General features: G+C 55.9%; 1 protein-coding gene and 1 long non-coding RNA gene across 4 annotated transcripts; both read right to left on the minus strand.

Annotated features, from left to right (window-relative positions):
* Nucleotides 1–327: 327 nt before the first annotated feature.
* Nucleotides 328–12,029, minus strand: LOC116663016. 2 transcript variants are annotated; one of them, XR_004319023.1, is made up of 4 exons: nt 11,812–12,029; nt 10,442–10,627; nt 1,888–1,943; nt 328–462 (listed from the first exon to the last, which is right to left on the minus strand). It is a non-coding gene; the product is annotated as an uncharacterized LOC116663016 (long non-coding RNA). The 2 variants fall into 2 exon arrangements; XR_004319022.1 differs by having other exon boundaries at nt 10,442–10,643.
* Nucleotides 12,030–14,023: 1,994 nt separating this feature from the next.
* On the minus strand, nt 14,024–17,680 carry BARX1 (BARX homeobox 1). 2 transcript variants are annotated; one of them, XM_032477430.1, is made up of 4 exons: nt 17,290–17,680; nt 15,279–15,570; nt 15,112–15,191; nt 14,024–14,702 (listed from the first exon to the last, which is right to left on the minus strand). In XM_032477430.1, the coding sequence occupies exons 1-4, from the start codon at nt 17,510–17,512 to the stop codon at nt 14,554–14,556; spliced, it is 744 nt and encodes a 247-aa protein (XP_032333321.1). In that variant the 5' UTR covers nt 17,513–17,680; the 3' UTR covers nt 14,024–14,553. The 2 variants fall into 2 exon arrangements, with proteins under 2 accessions (XP_032333321.1, XP_032333320.1); XM_032477429.1 differs by having other exon boundaries at nt 15,112–15,196.
* Nucleotides 17,681–17,735: the final 55 nt, after the last annotated feature.

The following is a 17,735-nucleotide window of genomic DNA, read 5'->3' on the forward strand; positions in this document are numbered from 1 at the left end:
TACAGAATGAATGAAAAGGAACCTCATCTTTGCAGCCCGAACATGAACACCTCAAGGCCAAGTGGAGTCTCCTGAACTCATGGGACCTCACTCAGAGCTCAGGTAGACTGAACAGCTCACTGAGCTGTTAGATCTAAGGCTTATAGACTTGTTTTTATTTGTTTCCAGAAGCACCACAAGAATTTTAAAAGTCTAACCTCAATACTGTACAAACAAGAAAAAAAAAAAACAGTCCAGGGGATTTTATTAATATGCTAGGGCTGTTGTAACAAAATACCATAGAAAGGGTATTTTTGAAACACCAGAAGTTTATTTCCTCCTAGTTCTGAAGGCTGCAAGTCTGAGATCAAAGTGTAAGCAGGCTGGTTTCCTCCTAAGACCTCTCTCCTTGCCTTGTAGTTGGCTGTCTTTCCTCTGTCCTCACATGCTCTTCCCTCTGTATCTGCATCCGAAAATCCTCTCCTATAAAGACACCAGTCACACTGGATTAGAACCCACCCTATTGTAACTCAATTACCTCTTCAAAGACCCTGTCTCCCAATACGGTCACATTCTGAGGTGCTGGGGGTGGGAACCAGACATATTCTTGCCATATGATCCAGGAGTCACGCTCCCTGCGCCAAAGGAGCTGAACACTTAGGTCGCACAAAAGCTGCACAAAAGTGTTTACAGCAGCTTTATTCATAATCGCCAAAACTTGGAAACCACTAAGACATCCTTCAGTAGGTGAATGAATGAACAAACTGGAACATCCAGATAATGGAATATTAACTCAGCACTAAAATGAAATAAGCTATCAAGCCAAGACAGAAAGGAAACTTAATTGCATATTGCTAAGTGAGAGAAGCCAGGCTGAGAAGCCTACATACTTGTATGATTCAAGCTATATGACATTCTGGAAAAGCCCAAACTTTGGACACATTAGAAAGATCAGTGGTTGCCAGGGGGAGGGGAGGGAAAGGGATGAAGAAGCGAGACACGGAATTTTCACAGACGGTACCATAATGACAGACATGTGTCCCTGTACATAAGTCAAAATCCATAGAATGTACAGCACTGAGAGAGAACCCTAATTTAAACCACGGACTTGAGTGATCATGAGGTGATGTGGCCATGTCAGCTTACCAGTAGTAGTAACTGTCCCGCCCTGGCAGGGAGCGTTGATAATGGCAGATGAGGGAATGGGGGGAAATTGGGACATTCTTGTACCTTCTGCTCAATTTTGCTATGAATCTAAAACTAACTCTAAAAACTAAAGTCCTTTTTAAAATATTTATTTATCACTGCATTATTTATTATATTTTGGCAGGGGTGGGGGTAATTAGGTTTTATTTTTATTTTTAGAGGAGGTACTGGGGACTGAACCCAGGACCTTGTGCATGCTAAGCATGCGCTCTACCGCTTGAGCTATACCCTCCCTTTAAAAACCAAAGTGTTTTTTAAAAAAGATATTGGAGAAAAGAAATTGTAATTAAAAAAAATGAAAAGATCTAGTAACCAACCAAACTGAAAAAAAAAAAAAGATTTAAAGAGAAACATGAGGTGAACTGTCATGGATCGGTTCTGCAGCTAAGAAAGGCACATAGCAAGAACTCAGGCAGCTAACGCTTAGGACGTGATGAGAAAGCCTTGACATTAGAGTCCCCACAAGAGGACTTGAGAGCTTTTGCAACCAGGAGAAGACACAGCTCTGAGACGCAGACTTGTGGCTTAGTTCAGCGTTCAAACGTCACACACTGAGCACCTACTGTGTGCAGGCATTAGGTCCTGAGTGCCCAGGGAAGCACTGACCCTGCCCACCCAAGTCACCCAGTTGGCTGGGGAAACAGATAATTGGACACGATGATGCAACAGAGTGAATTGTAATAGCACCAAGGAGGCACCTACCTCTGGTTTGGAACAGTGTGGAGGGCTTCCTGGAGGACGCAGTCTCTAATCTGACTCTGAAGAGAAGCAGGATGACAAAAATTCAGATGACAAAAAGAGGAGGCTTTAGGAAAGCAAACCCAATGAGCACATTTGTTCCCCTGGTAACCCTGTAGCCCCCTCCCCGGGGACAGGCTTCGGAATAGCATGCCAGCACACACCCAGCTCCCAGCAGACAGAAAGGGAATGAGTGTGGTGGGCATGCGGCATGCCACGGGAACTAGGGCCTCTTTGCCACCCATGCAATGACCAAGGGTTTTATCCAGAATATGTACCGTGTCCTAAGTTTAATAATAATAAATTAAAAACAAGTAGCCCCGTAGGAAACTGAGCAGAAATCTTGAATAAGCATTTCACAGACGAGCATATATATGTGACAGCAAACACAGGAAAAGACAATAATGCGAATTAAAATTTCGGTGAGCCACCACTACCCAGGCACAGAAGAGCTAGAATGAGAGAGACTTGCAGTGCCAGGTGTGGGGAGGACGGGGAACGACCTGAATCCCACGGAAGGAGGCTGAGACAGTGCAGAGCTGCTGGGAGCTTCCACCCAAGCAGAACCTGAGTGTATTTTGGACCCTGTGGTTCCCACCCCTGGTAGATACCCAATTAAAATGTGGGCAATACATTCACCAGGAGCCCAGACTCAATCAATCAACGCATCGGTCCGGTCTACAAACACTTATCGGGCACCTACTGTGTGCAGGCACTCTCCTGGAAGCTGAGGACACATGAGGGATGGAAGAGACGAGGCACTTAGAGATTTCACTTGAGATGGGGAGACAGACATAAACAAGATAAAGCAAAAACAATGGCCAATGCAATGCGGTTTCTAGGGATGCATGCTAAGCGTGGGTTCAAGTTTCCTTCCCACTCCAGAGCACTGACCTGACACTTTGCAGGTTCTCAAAAATTCACCAAGATTAGTTGTCCCCACAAGGACAGGACCTAGGATCTGCCGCCCAGTGCCTGCCCCCCTGCCCACCCATTGTGTAGACCAGGACCTGACAACATTTCTTACCTGACGAACCTCTTCTCGGGGGGCTTGGAGCAGGTCCTGGGGGTCCCCCAGGAAGCACCTCATGCTGCTGCGTGCAGGAGGCCAGCAGCCTGAGCACCCTGGCCCTGGAGTCTGCGGCACCCCAGAGGTGACCACCAGGCACAGGCATCACCAGAATCCCACGCGGCAGAGCCGCCCTCCACGCTGCTCACCACTCTGAGTCCCTGTAAATACCCCGGGCTCGGCAGAGCACCTCCTGATCATATTATGACCAGCCTAAATAAGACTCCTTTAATAAGAAGAAACACACGGCCCCATTTATACACAAGTGTGTAAAATATATTAAAATAATTTTAAATGCATGAGTCACTCACAGAGAGTGTGTTTTTTAAAAAAAATCACAAACGGCACTTTGTGGAGATGACGGCCGTGAACAGGGGCTTGTCCTGCGGACGCGGGACCCCGGCAGGGAAGGACGTGCGTGGGACACGACCCCGTGCCCCCTGCAGGTCAGCGGTCCCTAGGTGGGGACACTGAGTCCAGGCTTGCTCCCAGACTGCAAGTGGCACCGTCAGCGTCGGAGCCAGCATCCTCTGACTTCCCGCACTTCACGCGCCAGCACAGACACTGCAGGCAGAGCTGGTGGCCCTGCGGTCTGGGGGACCCAGAAATGACAACTTTGTGTTTCACTGGCACATTCTGGGCTTCAGTTTCCTCATTCACCAACTGAAGAGAAGATGCCTGACTCTCAGGGCTGGAGGTGCCCTCAGACACAGCCCTCCTTGCCACACTGTCCCCCCACAGCTCCTCTCACGTCACACACCTCTCCTGAGGGGGGCGCTCACCCCGTCATAGGCATCCCTGGCAGCTGATGCTGGGAGAAAGCCCTTGTTTGCCAGCACCAGTCTCACTGAGGGGAAAGGAGACCACGTGGAGGCTCCGAGGACTGTCTCCCAGGGTTCCGTCCAAAACGGAGCCCCCAGCCCCTCCCTGCTCCTTGCCCTGAGGCTCAACCCACCACTTTGGGGGTTAGGATATCGACAGATAAATTTGAGGGGAACACAAACATTGGGTCCATAACACCTAGCACCCTCCAAAAGCTGCTAATGAGTTTTCCTTAGTCTTGAGTTTTGGGTTTTTTTCCCAAATGTCTGATGTGTTTCAAACCAATGTGGTTATTACTGTTGCTCAAATTATCCCATATTGGACGGGGTTGGAGGTGGGGCCTCTTCTCCTTGGCCCCTGGGTCCTTTCCACATGTGCCCAGTATCCCTTGTCACCTCATTGCTGTCTGTTATAACAAGAAACTCCAAGCTCAACTTGTCTGTTTCCCACCCCAGACATAGACCAGCTATTTCTCTACGGAGCCCTGGTTCCTTTCAGTGGGAAATAATAGGGCTCACAGTGAGGGCACCAGACATGCTCACTGCTACTGGATTTATCCAGTAAAGGAATATTCAGTGGATAGAGTTAAAACACATGAATTAAAAATTTTTCTTTCGTTGTGTTAAAATCCACGTAACATAACATTTACCATTAACCATTTTTAAGCGTACAGCGGTATGAAACACATTCACATTGCTGTTCAGCCATCACCACCATCCCTCCGCATAACTCTTTTCGTCTTGTAAGACTGACGCTCTGTACATACTAAACAGTAGCTTCCCATCCTCCCCTCCCCCAGCCCCTGGCACCCACCATTCTACTTTCTGTCTGTACGATTTTGACAAAAGCACTTCACGTAAGTGGAATCACACAGGATTTGTCTTTCTGTAACTGGCTTACTTCACTGAGCACAATGTCTTTGAGGTTCCTCCATGTTGTCACGTGTGTCAGAATTTCCTTATTTTAAGGCTGAATTCTATTCCGTTGTACAGATAGACCATGTCTTGCTTATCCATCATCCGTCGATGGCTGTCTGGGTTGTTTCCACCTTTTGGTTTCTGTGACTAATGTTGTTACGAGCATGGGTGTACAAGTAAGCATATATAGCTTTTTGTTGCAGATCAAAGGTGGGAGTGAAGACATGAATGCATGAACAAATGAAGGGCGCATGCTCAGAGCATCCAGGCCTGGACTTTCTCCCACAGACCCGGGAGGCATGGTTTCTGTGTCCTCCCTCCCACCCTCCCTCCTCTTGACTTGTACATCTTCCAATTGGGCCACTGGGCAGGGCCACGGCTACAAAGAAACACGATGTCCCTCCTTTAGAAGGGCCTCTCCCAGTTCATTTCACACAATGCCCAAAGTCTCTCTGACAAGCGGGAAGTGCAGGCAGACATCCAGAGGTTTCTGCCCAGCAGCTGTTGGCATTACACAGACAGGACATGAGGGCAGCGCTGATGTACTTCTCCACTTTCTCCCCGCCCTTCCCCATCTTCTGCTTCCTCCCTGCTCCTCCTCCTCCTTCATCTTGCCCCTGCCCTTTCTCCTCCTCCTCCTCCCCCTCTTCCTCCTCGTCATCCACCAGGGTGGCTGCTGCCTGGTTGAAGCAAAGCCAGCGGCTGCTTGAAGGTGAGGGGAAAGCATCAAAGGCTTCCAGGAGCTGTTGAAAGCAGACGAACAGCATCAGAGGTCCAGATGCTCTTGGAGGTGGACGAAGAGCATCGGAGGACCCCAGAAGCTCTGAGCTGGGGTGAGTCCTCGGAAAGCATCTGGCCATCTTAGACTTCATTTAGCAGCTATTCCTTGTTCAATAAAATCCTACTAGAGCCCCAATAACTCTGACTGTCAGTGGAGATGCTTCTGTGGTTGCCCATCCCAGTGGCCCTCCTGGAGCTGACCCCATGTGCCTATGTTACAGAGGGCGAAATGCCACACGGTTGAAAAGGGTGTATTTTCCAGCACATTCCCAGTAGGGGTGACTCGGGGTAAGGAACTGTGCTTACCCACCAATTCCTGGTAGCCACTGGTTGGAGATCGCTTGTTGGGGGCATAGAATGTGAATTCCTGTGAGGGTGGCAGCCAACACCCTCCAGCTGCCTGAAGCCAGCGTTTGCAGGTGGAAGTCAGACCCGGGCCCTCATTCATCCATTCACTCACTTAATTCATTCACTGGGGGCCTGGCAGTCTGCCCACTGCCTGGAGGGGACGTGCGTGATTGTCCAGGTTCAGGGCAAGCCCCCGGGGATGTGGGAGCACACCCCCTGCCCAACCCAGACAGGGATGAAGCTGGGGAGGTCTCTGGAGAAGCCGTGCCTGAAAGTATTTACAGTTGGCCAACTGAGGAAGGGCAGAGATGGTGCCGCAGGCAGGGGAGGGTGCTCTGGAGGGTGATAGGGTCTAGACATGATGGAACCCACTGAGTGGACCAGGGCATGGCCAGGCAGAGGGTGGTGAGAGGAGAGGGTGGATAGAGGGCCTGTCCAGGAGCTCTGGGTCTGACCTGGGAAAATGGGAGCTGTTGAAGACAAAGTGTAGGAATGACACGGCGCTGTGGCTTGGGGCAGCCACCTGCACCAGCAGAGCTCCCCTAAGGACACACCTAAGGGCCTGCCAATCACCCTGCCCCTGCCTCAGTTTACCACCACAAGGCCCTGGGAGGAGAAGAATTCATTCTAGAGCCTGCTGGAGCAAAGACCAGGATAACTATTTCACATGAGATCTTCACACACATCCTCAGCACACACACGGTACAGGGCAGGAGTGATGCGGGGTGTGCTTGGCCCAGGAGCTCCCAGCTTGTAAGTGGCATCCACTCTTCTGGCCCATAGTTGTTTCTTGTGCACTGACAACACCCCAGGCACTGTCTCAGGAGTGAGGGTGCAGGGGTGAGCAGAGCAGCCAGGGTCCCCACCCTCCCAGTGCAGACAGACCAGTGGGGAGAGAAGGCCAGAGATCCATCAACGGATAACCTCTCAAAAAATTGTACACAATGATAAATGCCCTGAAGACACGTGTGAGAGGAGGGCGGGGCAGGGGGGTTGCTTCCTTGTCAACACCCAAGTCACTCCCTTCAGCCCCTGAGACACTGCAGAAAAACATCAAGTCATACCCAGCAAATAACTTCAAAAATCCCTTGTGAGGAAACCCTGCTCCTCAAGGAGGATATGAGATGTTATTGTTTGTCCCTATTTTAAAGAGAAGGAAATTGAGGCAGAGAGAGGACAGGTAACTTGCCACACAGCTCATGAGTGATGTGTCAGGATTTGAACCTAAGCTAGCCTGGCTTGGAACCCATGTCCCTCAAGCTTGAAGCCAAGCTGCCTCCGCCGATCTCAGCGCTGATCTCAGCTAATCCTTTGTAGGAACTTACTCAGGTTGAGGATATAGAGCTGAAGCAGTAAGTTGCTCTGGCCTAATTTACATCCTAGCTCTGCCCATGTAAGGATAGGCAAGTTACCCTTTTCTGAACTTCAGGCTCCTCGTCTATGAAGCGGACTTGATTAACCTGGATGAGGATTAACACAAGCACTGCCCAGCGTCGGTGTTCCATGAATGGTGGGGGCAGTGGTGGAACACTTACAAGTTCAGGGAGGGTCCTGGGTCCCAGTCTGGCTCCAAGGCTGGGGGACCATGCTGCTCCGAGCTCCCACATCACACCCCCAGGAGGCACACTGAAAGGTGCGTGGCTCCAGGACCAGGTCAAACCCCTCCAGAGCCCACCCTGCTTATGCCCAGCCCACCTGCCCCTGACAAGAAAGAAGTATCCGGCAAGGACCCTGGAAGGGAAGGAGCTCCGCCTGGCATCCTCCTAGCTCTGGGAATTTCCTGAGCATCTGCAGAGGACGACCAACCCAGCAAGAGCCAGGACATCTGGGTCCAGATCCGTCTGGCTGCAGACCCAGTGTTTCCTGTTGCTCAGGAGAATGTCAGGTGGAAAGGAGCTGCTGCCGGGGGCTGTCAGGCTGTGCCAGGACTGAGACTGACACGCCCAAAAAGAGACCACAGGGCCGCACAGCAGAGGTGAGGGCCAGCCAGCAAGGCGGGGCAGTCAGAGTCGGCCACCCTGGAAATCATGTGGGAGCCCAGACCTGGAGGAAGAGGAAGGACACACAGCAGCAGGGGAGTGCAGGGAAGAACACCAAGGACTGGGAACAACATATGCAAGGACCCTGAGGAAGAAAGGAGCTTGGTGTGTTTGAGAGGCTGAAACAAGGCAAGTCAACCACAGGCAAAGGCACTTCAGACTGCTTTCCATTTTCCACGCCGTCTACCAAGCAGCACACTCCCGCGCACAAGGTCACACGGGGATCTGGGAGACAAGCATTCCCAAGAAAGAACCCCATTCCTGCTACCACTTACCTTGCCCCCTCCCCTTTTCTTTTATTACCTGCTGCCTGTAACTCCCATTTCTTCCCTCTACCCCTACCTTCCTCTCCCCTTTTCTCCTCTGTCCCTCTCCATCTCCACTGAGTCTCCTCTCCATCTCCACTGAGTCTCCTCCCCACCCCTTTTGGCTTTCTTTACCTCCACATACCCACCCCCTCCACCGTGTCTCTTTTTCTCCCTCTTTCTCTCTCTCTCTCCCCCACCCCTCCTCTCTTTCCCTCTCTTACCCACGCCCTCATTGGTAATGTTCAATATTGGATCCCACCTCTCTCTTTTGTCTCTCCTCTCTCCTGGGTTCTTCCCACCTCCTGCCCTAGGCCGGTCCCCAGGGCCTGCTCCCACCTCCACCTGCCCCTTCCCCGCGCGGGTGCCGCCTCCTGCGCGCAGTGCCTCGAGCCTCTCGCTAATGCGTTTCGCATGGCGCGTCAGTCAAACGCCCTTCTAATGTCCTTAAAGCACGCAGAAAATTGCATCCTTATGAAAAAGAAAAAAAAAAAGCAAATTGCCTGTGGAGGCGGAGCTGCCGCGGGGCTCTGACGGCTGTGAGTTCAGAGGGGCTGAGCTGGCGGAGGCGTCTGCCCTTGGCGGGAACCAGAAAGCCGCCTTTTCCCCACTGCCTTCCACGCAGCGCCTAGGCCCACCTCCTCACCCTTATCTACTGCCTTTGCCCACTTCTCCATACTTGGTCCCACCACCTGGACCTTTCTCCTCCGTCTTTAAGGGCAAGCTCCGAAGTGCCTCAGGACCTTTGCACTTGTTATGCCCCCTGCCGGGCACACATTCCTTCTTGTCATTCAAGTCTCAATTGAAAGGTCAGCTCACGAGAGAGCCTCTCCCTGGCCACTCTGACTAAAGCCCCCATACCACTCATTGCCTATCACCTGCTTGATTCCCTTACAAGGCATTTATCCTTCCCTGAAATCATCCTGTGGATTGAATTGTGGCATCTTTGTGGTCTACCCAAATGCCCTCACCTCCAACGTGAGCTCCTGGAGTCAGAGGCTGTATGCCCCATGCCTAGCACAGTGCCTGGCACGCAGCAGGCACTTAATAGATACTTTATAGACAAATGGTGAGACTCATTCTGGGCAGGCAGAAGCTGTTTGGGGCCCTAAGGCATCTGGGACACCCCAAGCTGAACCTTGAGGCAGATGGGTGAGGGGCCACAGAGAACCACAGAGCTGAAGTCAGATCAACATTCTGCTGCTAACTGCTGTGTGTCCCTGGGCAACTTGCCTAACATCTCTGAGCAGTATCTCCATCTAGAAAATGGGAGTAGGGCACCTGTCTTATTGGCCTGTAACTGGATCGGTGATGGGGGAAAGGTCCTGTGTCTCAGTATTGGGAACCCCACCACATTCAGTAACTGCTTGTTAAATAAATGAATGGACCAAGAAAGAGCCTGATTGATATCAGAGAGTCCACGCTAGCACTGATGTCAGACACTGTTATTTCCTGAAACACTAAGAAAGAAAAATTTTTAAACATTACCAATGAAGCCATGACCCAATGCTCTTTTGGCACCCAGAATTTTTATCTTATACTTACACAAGGATCTCTTTGGGGCTTATTAAGACATAAATTTCTATCACTGCGTTTGCATAAAAAGGAAACAATCAGGGAACTCAATGGATTGAGGTGTTCCTCAGTGTCTCCGAGGTCAGAGCCACCTGCGAACGGGTCCCCTCTGACAGCCCACAGCCCTGTCCCACTTGGCCTCTGCCTGGTGGGTAAGTAGAGCTGAGATCCTTCCCTGCTTTTGCCCCGTGTCTTCCTGTGCCTTGAGGAAGGCCCCTTCCTCCCTCCTTGTCTTCATGGTTTTCTCCACTGAGAATTGGTGCCTGAGAGGTAAGGGGCCATCACTGTCCAGCCAAGGACACATGCCTTGGGGACAGTCATATCCTGCAGACACAGGGCCCACAGCACCTGAAACACCCCCTCCCCACTGTCATATGAACCCAGGTTTCAGAAACAGGAAGGTGCTGCCTTAAAGTCAATGAGATGCAGTGTAATACAGAGTGAGAACTAAGACCAAGGGAACTTTTGAAGTCACAAAAGTGACAGGCCCCCTGCAAAGTCAGGGAGGACCTGCCTTCTGCTGCACAGTGTGCAGTGGCCTGGGACCAGAGCCAGTGGAGAATTGGGCCTCGAGCCAGGCTGACTCAGATGCACAGCCTTGTCACTGTTGTCACCTTTCTGCCCTGCCCACTGATGAGGAATGAGGAGTCCTGGCTTCCTTACCTCCCTCAAGTGCAGCTGGGAAGGTGGTTGTCGAGAAGTTTCTTTCAGCTCAGAAAGTCTGGGGCCAGGCTGGGCTAGAGGGGCCCATGGGGCCTTTGTGGTCATTCTCAGCCTGGCTGTAGCCCCTGAGAAACCTGGATCTGAAAGACCTTGGGGGCAGAGGCTCCAGCGGTCAGTCGGTCCCCTCTGTGGACAGAAGAACCTAGTGTGGGATCAGAGATGTAACTTATGGGGCAGGGATCCCCCTTGAGTGCAGAAATGAAATCAAATAGCAGGGCAACAGGAAACAGAGGAGCTGCCTTGTTTCCCCTGACCCTGGAGCTCCAGGAAGGTCCCCATGCACGGCTGCCCACTCCTGGTTGAGAGGCCAGTGCTGCTCCTGCTGGGGTTCCCGTAGGTATAGTAAGAGAGATGCTCCGCTCCAGGAGATGCAACCTTTACATCTGGCTGGGTTACTTAATGTGGCCCCAGCCCTTGTTCTTTCCTTCCACCTTATGGGTTCCCACCACTGACTCTCCAAGAGAACCCAGAAGAGGGAAAGGAAATGAACAAGAGTAACTTATTTTTCACAAAGAGGGGCGGCCCGAGGAGGGATGGAGAGACCCCATTCGGCTGCGCCTGTCACATCCTCGAGGCGCCCCGCTCCGCATAAAACCAGCGGCTAGCCGGAGACGGGCTGCAGAGCTCAGGCCCGCCGCGACAGGCCCACATCTTCCCGAGGGTCCTTCCTGAGCGCCCGCGCAGAGCTAGGCTCCCGGGACTGCCGACGGGAAGCACGATCTTGGGGTCACAGTCCCCCCCATCCCGGGCCAGGCCTTCAGCCAACTCTCCCTCAGAATCTCCCTTCCTGTCCCGCCCCCTCCCCCCATCCCATAGAGCCCAGAAGCGCAAATTTCGTGCTTGTTCCGGAGCGCGGCCGCAAAGCTAATCTCGGGTGCCGCTCAGCTCTCGCGCCCATCCCGGCCCTTCCAGTCTCGGGGTGGCGGGTCCTCGCCGCCGCGGGCACTCCCCCCACCCACCCCAACTCCATTCCCGGGCCACGTCTCTCGCGAGACGCCTGAGCCGCTCCCTGTCCCGGTTTCGGGGACCCGGCCCCCCGGAGGCACAGCGGCAACCTCGTTTGCGTGCTGGTGTGGCCTCTGGGTTTTGTTTCCCAGGATCTTGGAGTGGTGAAGAGATTTGTTTGGCTTGGGAGGGGGAAGAAGCGAGGGGACCGTCCCTTTCCAAATCCCTGGGCCTGGGGTGAGGGGCTGGGTTGCCTCCGGGCAGGGAGGGGACTTTTGTACTGGGTGGCCTCAGTGGCCGGGGCGGGGTGGCACTCAGGCTGGGCGACAGCGTCACCGTCTGTGGATAGGATGCGGCCCGTTTACCTAGAGTCCCGGCTGTGGGGGATGCGGTTCGCTCTCCAAATTTAGGGATGGGAGGAAAATCTGCCTCTGCGCCTTCTCTTCTGCCTGGAGCGGACCTAAGCTTCCATCGGGTCTCATCCGGAATTACCCAAGCAAGGAGCTTCCAGGTGTCCGGACGCGGCCGGCGCGGGGCCCGCTCCTCTTCCGGGCCTCCGGGGCTCAGTCTGCTGCAGTCGCCCGGTCCCCTGTCGGCCCAGGAGCACAGCGGCGCAGGCAGTGACAGAAACCCCTCCCACCCCCCACCCCCGCCCACGCTGGAATCTGGACCCCCTCGTTTGGGGCCCAGCTCCCCCACTGACCGGCTGGTGACCTCGTGACAGCAGTGCCCGAGTCAGGTTCCCCATCTGTTCCTGGAGGGGCTGAACATGCTAAAATATCGGGGCCCTTGTGCTCTGGCGCAGGACTCGCCGGAGGCCCTCCCTCCCTCTTACAGCCCTAGTCCCTTACAGCCCTTTCCTCCAGTCCAGTGAGGGAGCTGCCTTGGGGAAACACCATAGAACCACCAGGCAATCTGCCTGAGGTCTCTCTCATTCCTCAGACTTAATAAAACCTGAAGACCCAGAAGGGACTGGAGAAGTGTAGGTCAGAACTCCTCCTTTCCCCCACCCCTCCTCCATCTCCCTTCTACAACTCTGCACTGCTGACAAAGGCTGTATCTGGAATCTCTGTCCCCCAGACCCACCAGGGACAGAACTCGAATTTTCACTCCCATGCCTGCCCCCTTTGAGGTGAAGAAGATTAAATTCAGTAGTGTACCTGACTTGGCTAGCCTGGGCCTGATACAGGAAAATTACAGCTAGACCGCTACACTGAGCAGAACTGGGGGTACCCTGAGGGTTGGAAGGAATCAGGAGGCGCAGTCACACACTGAAGGTCCATTCCTTCCCTCTGGCCAGGGTCCTGCAGGTTTTCTGGGGCTCCTCAGGGGACACTGGCAAGGATGAGTCTGGGAGCTGTTTGCAAGGTTGAGTTAAGAGCCTAGAAAGGAAGTTGACTTCCCAAAGACTTGGCAGGGTTGGGGCTTGCGGAAAATCACCTGCTCCCTAAGAAAACACTCCCTTTCTCACTCCTCCCAGCCTTAAACCAAAGTCTGGGATGCTCAGGTACCAGAAACCCAAGTGTATGTTTCAGGAAAGGACGATCAAGCAGTGATTTAAAAAGGAAACCATCAGCCACTGCAGGTGGAGACCATAACGGTTGTTTTCATAATTTAAAACGCGAAGCCTGTATCTGAGCATAGTGTTCCTGATTCTCTTTCCCTCCTATTTGGACCTGCAAGGAACTGGTTTGGAATCTTGACTCTCTTTGGAACTCTGCAGGGCCAAGTTTCTGTCTCTCCCCTAGATTTAACAAGCAGAGTGGCCATTTCTCCAACCCCGTACCTAGTCGTCATCCTAGAAAGCACAAAGACAGGAACCTACTTGAGGGCTCCCACCCAGCTGAGACCCGAGAGAAAGCAACTGATGCCTTACCCATGGGCAGGGCGGCTGGCAAGCACGTGCCATCAGGCCGCGCCCCTGGAAAGGGCACCCTGCCTGAACTTGATGAGTTCGAAATCCTTTGCACTCTGCCTCGGTCTGGTGCCCCCACTGCCCGGAACCATACTCTGCTGCCAGGCGCCTCCGCCCTGTGTATCCCGCGGAAAACGTGAAAACTCCGGGAGGCAGGAGCCGCTGCAGGCGGGGCTGATGATGGTGGCGGGCCTGTGTGCGAACCTCCAGTCCTTGGCTTCCCCTTGGCCTCAGGAAGGCTGGGCCTGACCATCTCAAGCAACTCGAAATTAGTCCTTCAAGTCCCAGGAGACCCAAACAGCAATAGGAGGCAGCTCTCAGCTCCCGGCAACTTCCGGAGTGAGCCCCTCGGTGGCCTGGGGCTTCTGCTCCTTTGGACGACCCCTGGGTAGGCCGGTTGCTGCACTCCGAAGCGCCCTGGGCTGAGAAGGAAGGGGAGAGGGTACAGCCTTGCCCCACAAGCCCATAGAGAAAGCGGTTCCTAGGATCCTGCAGCATCCGAGCTGCCTGCGTGCCTAGCCCGGTCCGGGTGGAGCAGGTCACCGCTCTCATCCACATAGCCCTGGGAAAGGATGTTTCAAAAGCCACTGCGAGTGTCCCTCTTACCTCGCCCCTCCTCCCTCCCACCTCGCGGATTCAGAAACCCCCTCATCAAGGCCCGCTGTGTCATAAAATATTTTATTGGAAAAAAAAATCACCGTCTTCGTAAGAGAAGGGTAGGGGCCCCAGCGACGTCGGGGACCGGGCCTCAGGGCCGAGCCGCCAGGTTGTCCGGACACCATCTCCGGCCGAGGTGGCCTGCGCCGGGCCGAGGGGGTCCCCGACGAGCGGAAGCGGGCGTGTGCCTGGAGACGTCCCGGCCCGGAGGGCCGGCCGGAGGCGAGTGGGGGTGCAGGAGGGAAGCGGGGCGTGACTGCGCACGGAGCGCCTGGCGCCGCGGAGCTCCGGGCGGTGGCGGCCTCCCGCTAACGCGGGGTGTGAGTCTCCAGGCGAGGGCCCGCGAGCGCGCTGGGGCCTGGGTTTCGCTTCAGGATCTGTCCTTTCTTGTTTGGCCCCTAACTGTCCGCATTCAAGGTAGTAAGTTTAGAAAGCAAACGTCATGGACTCGTAAGGGCCGACTCGCGGCTTCCGGCGGGTTGCGCCGGGTGTTTCCTGGGCCCGCACCCTCTGCCGCGCTCAGTCCTCCTGGCTCCTATCGCCCGCCTCGCCCGGCGCCTCTGCCGGCTTCTCTGCCTCCTTGGCGCGCTCCTGCTCCGTGAGCTGCTCGCTCGTGGGGATGGAGTTCTTCTTTGGCCTCCCTTTGGGCTTGGTGGGAGACTCCAGGCCGCCGCCCTGCAGCACCTGCGCAGGAGACGAGCGGCACCGCAGTGAGCTGGGGCAGGGCCGGGGAACCCCGCACCCTGTGCCCAGGCAGGGGCCTTGAAGAGCCCAACGAGGCCATTTGAGGCCGCGCCCAGCCCCGGGGAGATGGCGACCATTTGAGCTCTCCTGGGCATAAAAGCGACAAGAGGGTTCAGCAGAGGGGTTCGAGGCTTCCTGGAGTCCTAGGGGTTCTGGGAGCACGAAGGAATGCGGACTGGGCTAGGACACCCAGAGGGACAGAGAACAGAGAGGGTCCCTCTGGGCACCAGGCACCGAGGAAACCGGGACGGTTGGGCAGAAGTCTCCACGGTGGAGAGGAGAGCAGCTCTTGAAGGCTACAGAAGCATGGCGGCAAACAGAGGGCGCGGAAAGCCACGGGCACACTCACTATTTTCTTCCACTTCATCCTTCGATTCTGGTACCAAGTCTTCACCTGCAACTGGCTCAGACCCAGGGACTCGGCGAGATCTATTCTGGAAAGAGCGGGATGCACCCTCATCAGGGCAAGCAGCACCCTTCCCACCACCCGCTGGGCTCAGCCTGGCCCCGTGCTACCTGTCGGGCGTGGAGAGGTACTTCTGCTTCTCGAAGCGTTTCTCTAGGCCCATCAGCTGCAACTCGGTGAACACGGTGCGGCTCCGACGCCCCTTCTTGGCCTTAGTGCCCGGCTCCCCTGCGCCTGGTGCCTCCAGCTTCCCGCGGAGCTGCAGCTCGAGCGGCAGGTGCGGTGCGCCCGCAGCGCCGGGCAGCCCAGGCCCCGCGGCAAGCAGCGCCGAGCCTAGCCCGGAGCAGCCCAGCGGCGCCAGCGGGAACTTAAACACTGCCGCCTGCTCGGCTTTCAACACAGCTGCGGGGAGAGAGTGGGGAGCCGGGTGAGCTCGGGCCGTGCTCCTCCTCCTGGAGATCCTCGCACCATGCGCCCCGGCCAGTGCCACCCAGCACAAAAGCTTCGCGCTGGCCGAGAAGTGAAAGATTTGTTCCAGGCACCTAGGCTGACCCTCTTCGACGCCAGGGTCCCCAGAGTCTGGGAGGGGGAACTCCCCAACCCGGGCTATGCCTGGCATTCCCCAGGCACCAGCCGCCTCTGAGACTTAAGAATTCTCAATGAACAAGGTCGCAGCTCCCAAACGCACAGAGTATGTTTCACGGAAAAGGGAAACCAAGAAAAAGAAAGAAAGAAAGCGTTAGGAAGACGAGCGTTTGCCCCAACTAAATCGGCTTTGCTGCGTTCAGAAAAAAAAAATAATAAATAAGGAGAAAGCGCATGTGCTCTTCTGTGCGGGGCACAACAGCCTCCCCAGCGGGCAGGCAGCCGGTTGTCAGCAGGGGTGAAGGTGGGTGTTTCCCAGAGATTACAAAGCACCCCAAGAATTGAGAAATTTGTTCCTCCTGTTTTCTCTGTTTATGCGCTTCCCCCACGAAAACGTTTTCATTTTCATTAGTCCTAAACGATATTTTTTTTGCCCGCTTCAAACGAATTAACACTGCAGCTGGAGGCAAAAGGCAGCAGAAACTGGACTTAAAACGAACAAACTGGTCCTGCTGCCCCCTAGACAGGCGGAGCACTGGCTGGACGGTCATGGGATGTGGAGGAAGTCAGCTTGCTGGGCTGGGGTCCCGCTAGAACACAGCAGGCCTCCCTGCCCGGATAGTCATCTCACTACGGGGCGAGTGCTAACCCCGCCGCAGTCCGGGAGGGCCTGGGTAAGATGCGAGAGTAAATATGAGGAGAGGGCCCAGAGGGAAGAAGGGATCCTTGGGGAAAGGTGGGAGAGGAAGAGCAGACCCACCCTACTGAGAGATGCCGACTGACGGTTGTAAAAGAGACAGGGAAATCCAGAAGAAGGGGTGCAGTGAAGAGGGCACGGCGGGTCAGCAAAGAAGAGAATCAAAAGGGGCAGAAAAAGCCTGAGCTGCCGGCTCAAGCTCTGCCACGGCACAGCTGACCTGGCGCGGAAGGGCCAGTCGGGCAGCAGCTCACAACCAGGCCCCTTGTCCCCAGGCAAGGCCCAAGGGGATCGGCGCTACAGCACAGGGCAGTTCGTTGCCAGCCTAAGACCCTGGGCTCTTGGAGGCTCCGGGCTGGCCCGGGCCAGCGTCAGCCCCCAGCACAGCACTCGGAGACACGGGCCTCCTTCCCAAAGGTCCGGCTTGTCCGGCTTCCCCGGCTTGGGCAGCCGCGGCCACTCCCAGCCAGCCCTCTGCGGCGAAGGCCCAGGCGCCCGCGGCCTGAGGTCGCTTTGACCCGAAGTCTGACATTAGCAGTCTGGTCCAGCGCCCGCGATGGGGATGCGGGCTCGGGTCCCCGGGCCTGGACTCCTCGGGACTGGAAGCCGCAGGGTCTCAGTGAAGGAGAGAGAGAACGCCCTCCCGGCCGGCCTGGCCCACGGGCACGAGGCCTTGTTTCTGCGCGGCCGGGCGCCTGCCGCCTCTGCTTCCCGGCCGGGAGCGCGCCGAGGGACTAGCCCCGGGCCTGCGCGCCCGGAGCTGCGTTTTGGAGACGCTGCGGCTCGCTTCCTCCCGCCGAGCCCGGCCAGCGCCCCGCGGCCCCCGGCCCCGCACGTACCCAGGTGGCTGTGGAAGGGCCGCGCCGCCAGCAGCGCCTGCACGCCGAACTTGAGCAGCTCGCCCGCGGCGGCGGCGGCGGCGGCAGGAGCGGCGCCCTTGGGCCCCGGAGGCTCAGTGAGGATTTCCTCGATCATGAAGCTGCGGTAGCGGTGCGGCCGGTGGTCGGCACAGCCCTCGGGCGGCCCGAACCGCGCTGCGCCCGGCTCCCCCGGCCGCTGCATCGCGGCGCCCCGGGGCTCGGCGGCGGCAGCGGCTGGGGCGCGGGGCCCGCGCGGGGGTCTAGGCCGGCCCGCAGCTCCGGGCGGCGCGCGGGCGCCGGCTCATGCCCCCTCCCCCGCCAGCCGGCCGGGCGGAGGCGCAGGGCGCGGGCGGGGCGCGCGGGGCTCGGCCGGTCGGACCCGGGACTGCGCCCCCGCCCCACTCTGCCGCGCCTCTAGCCCCGCC

Source organism: Camelus ferus, chromosome 4 (assembly GCF_009834535.1).
Source record: "Camelus ferus isolate YT-003-E chromosome 4, BCGSAC_Cfer_1.0, whole genome shotgun sequence".
Classification (NCBI taxonomy): Eukaryota; Metazoa; Chordata; class Mammalia; order Artiodactyla; family Camelidae; genus Camelus; species Camelus ferus.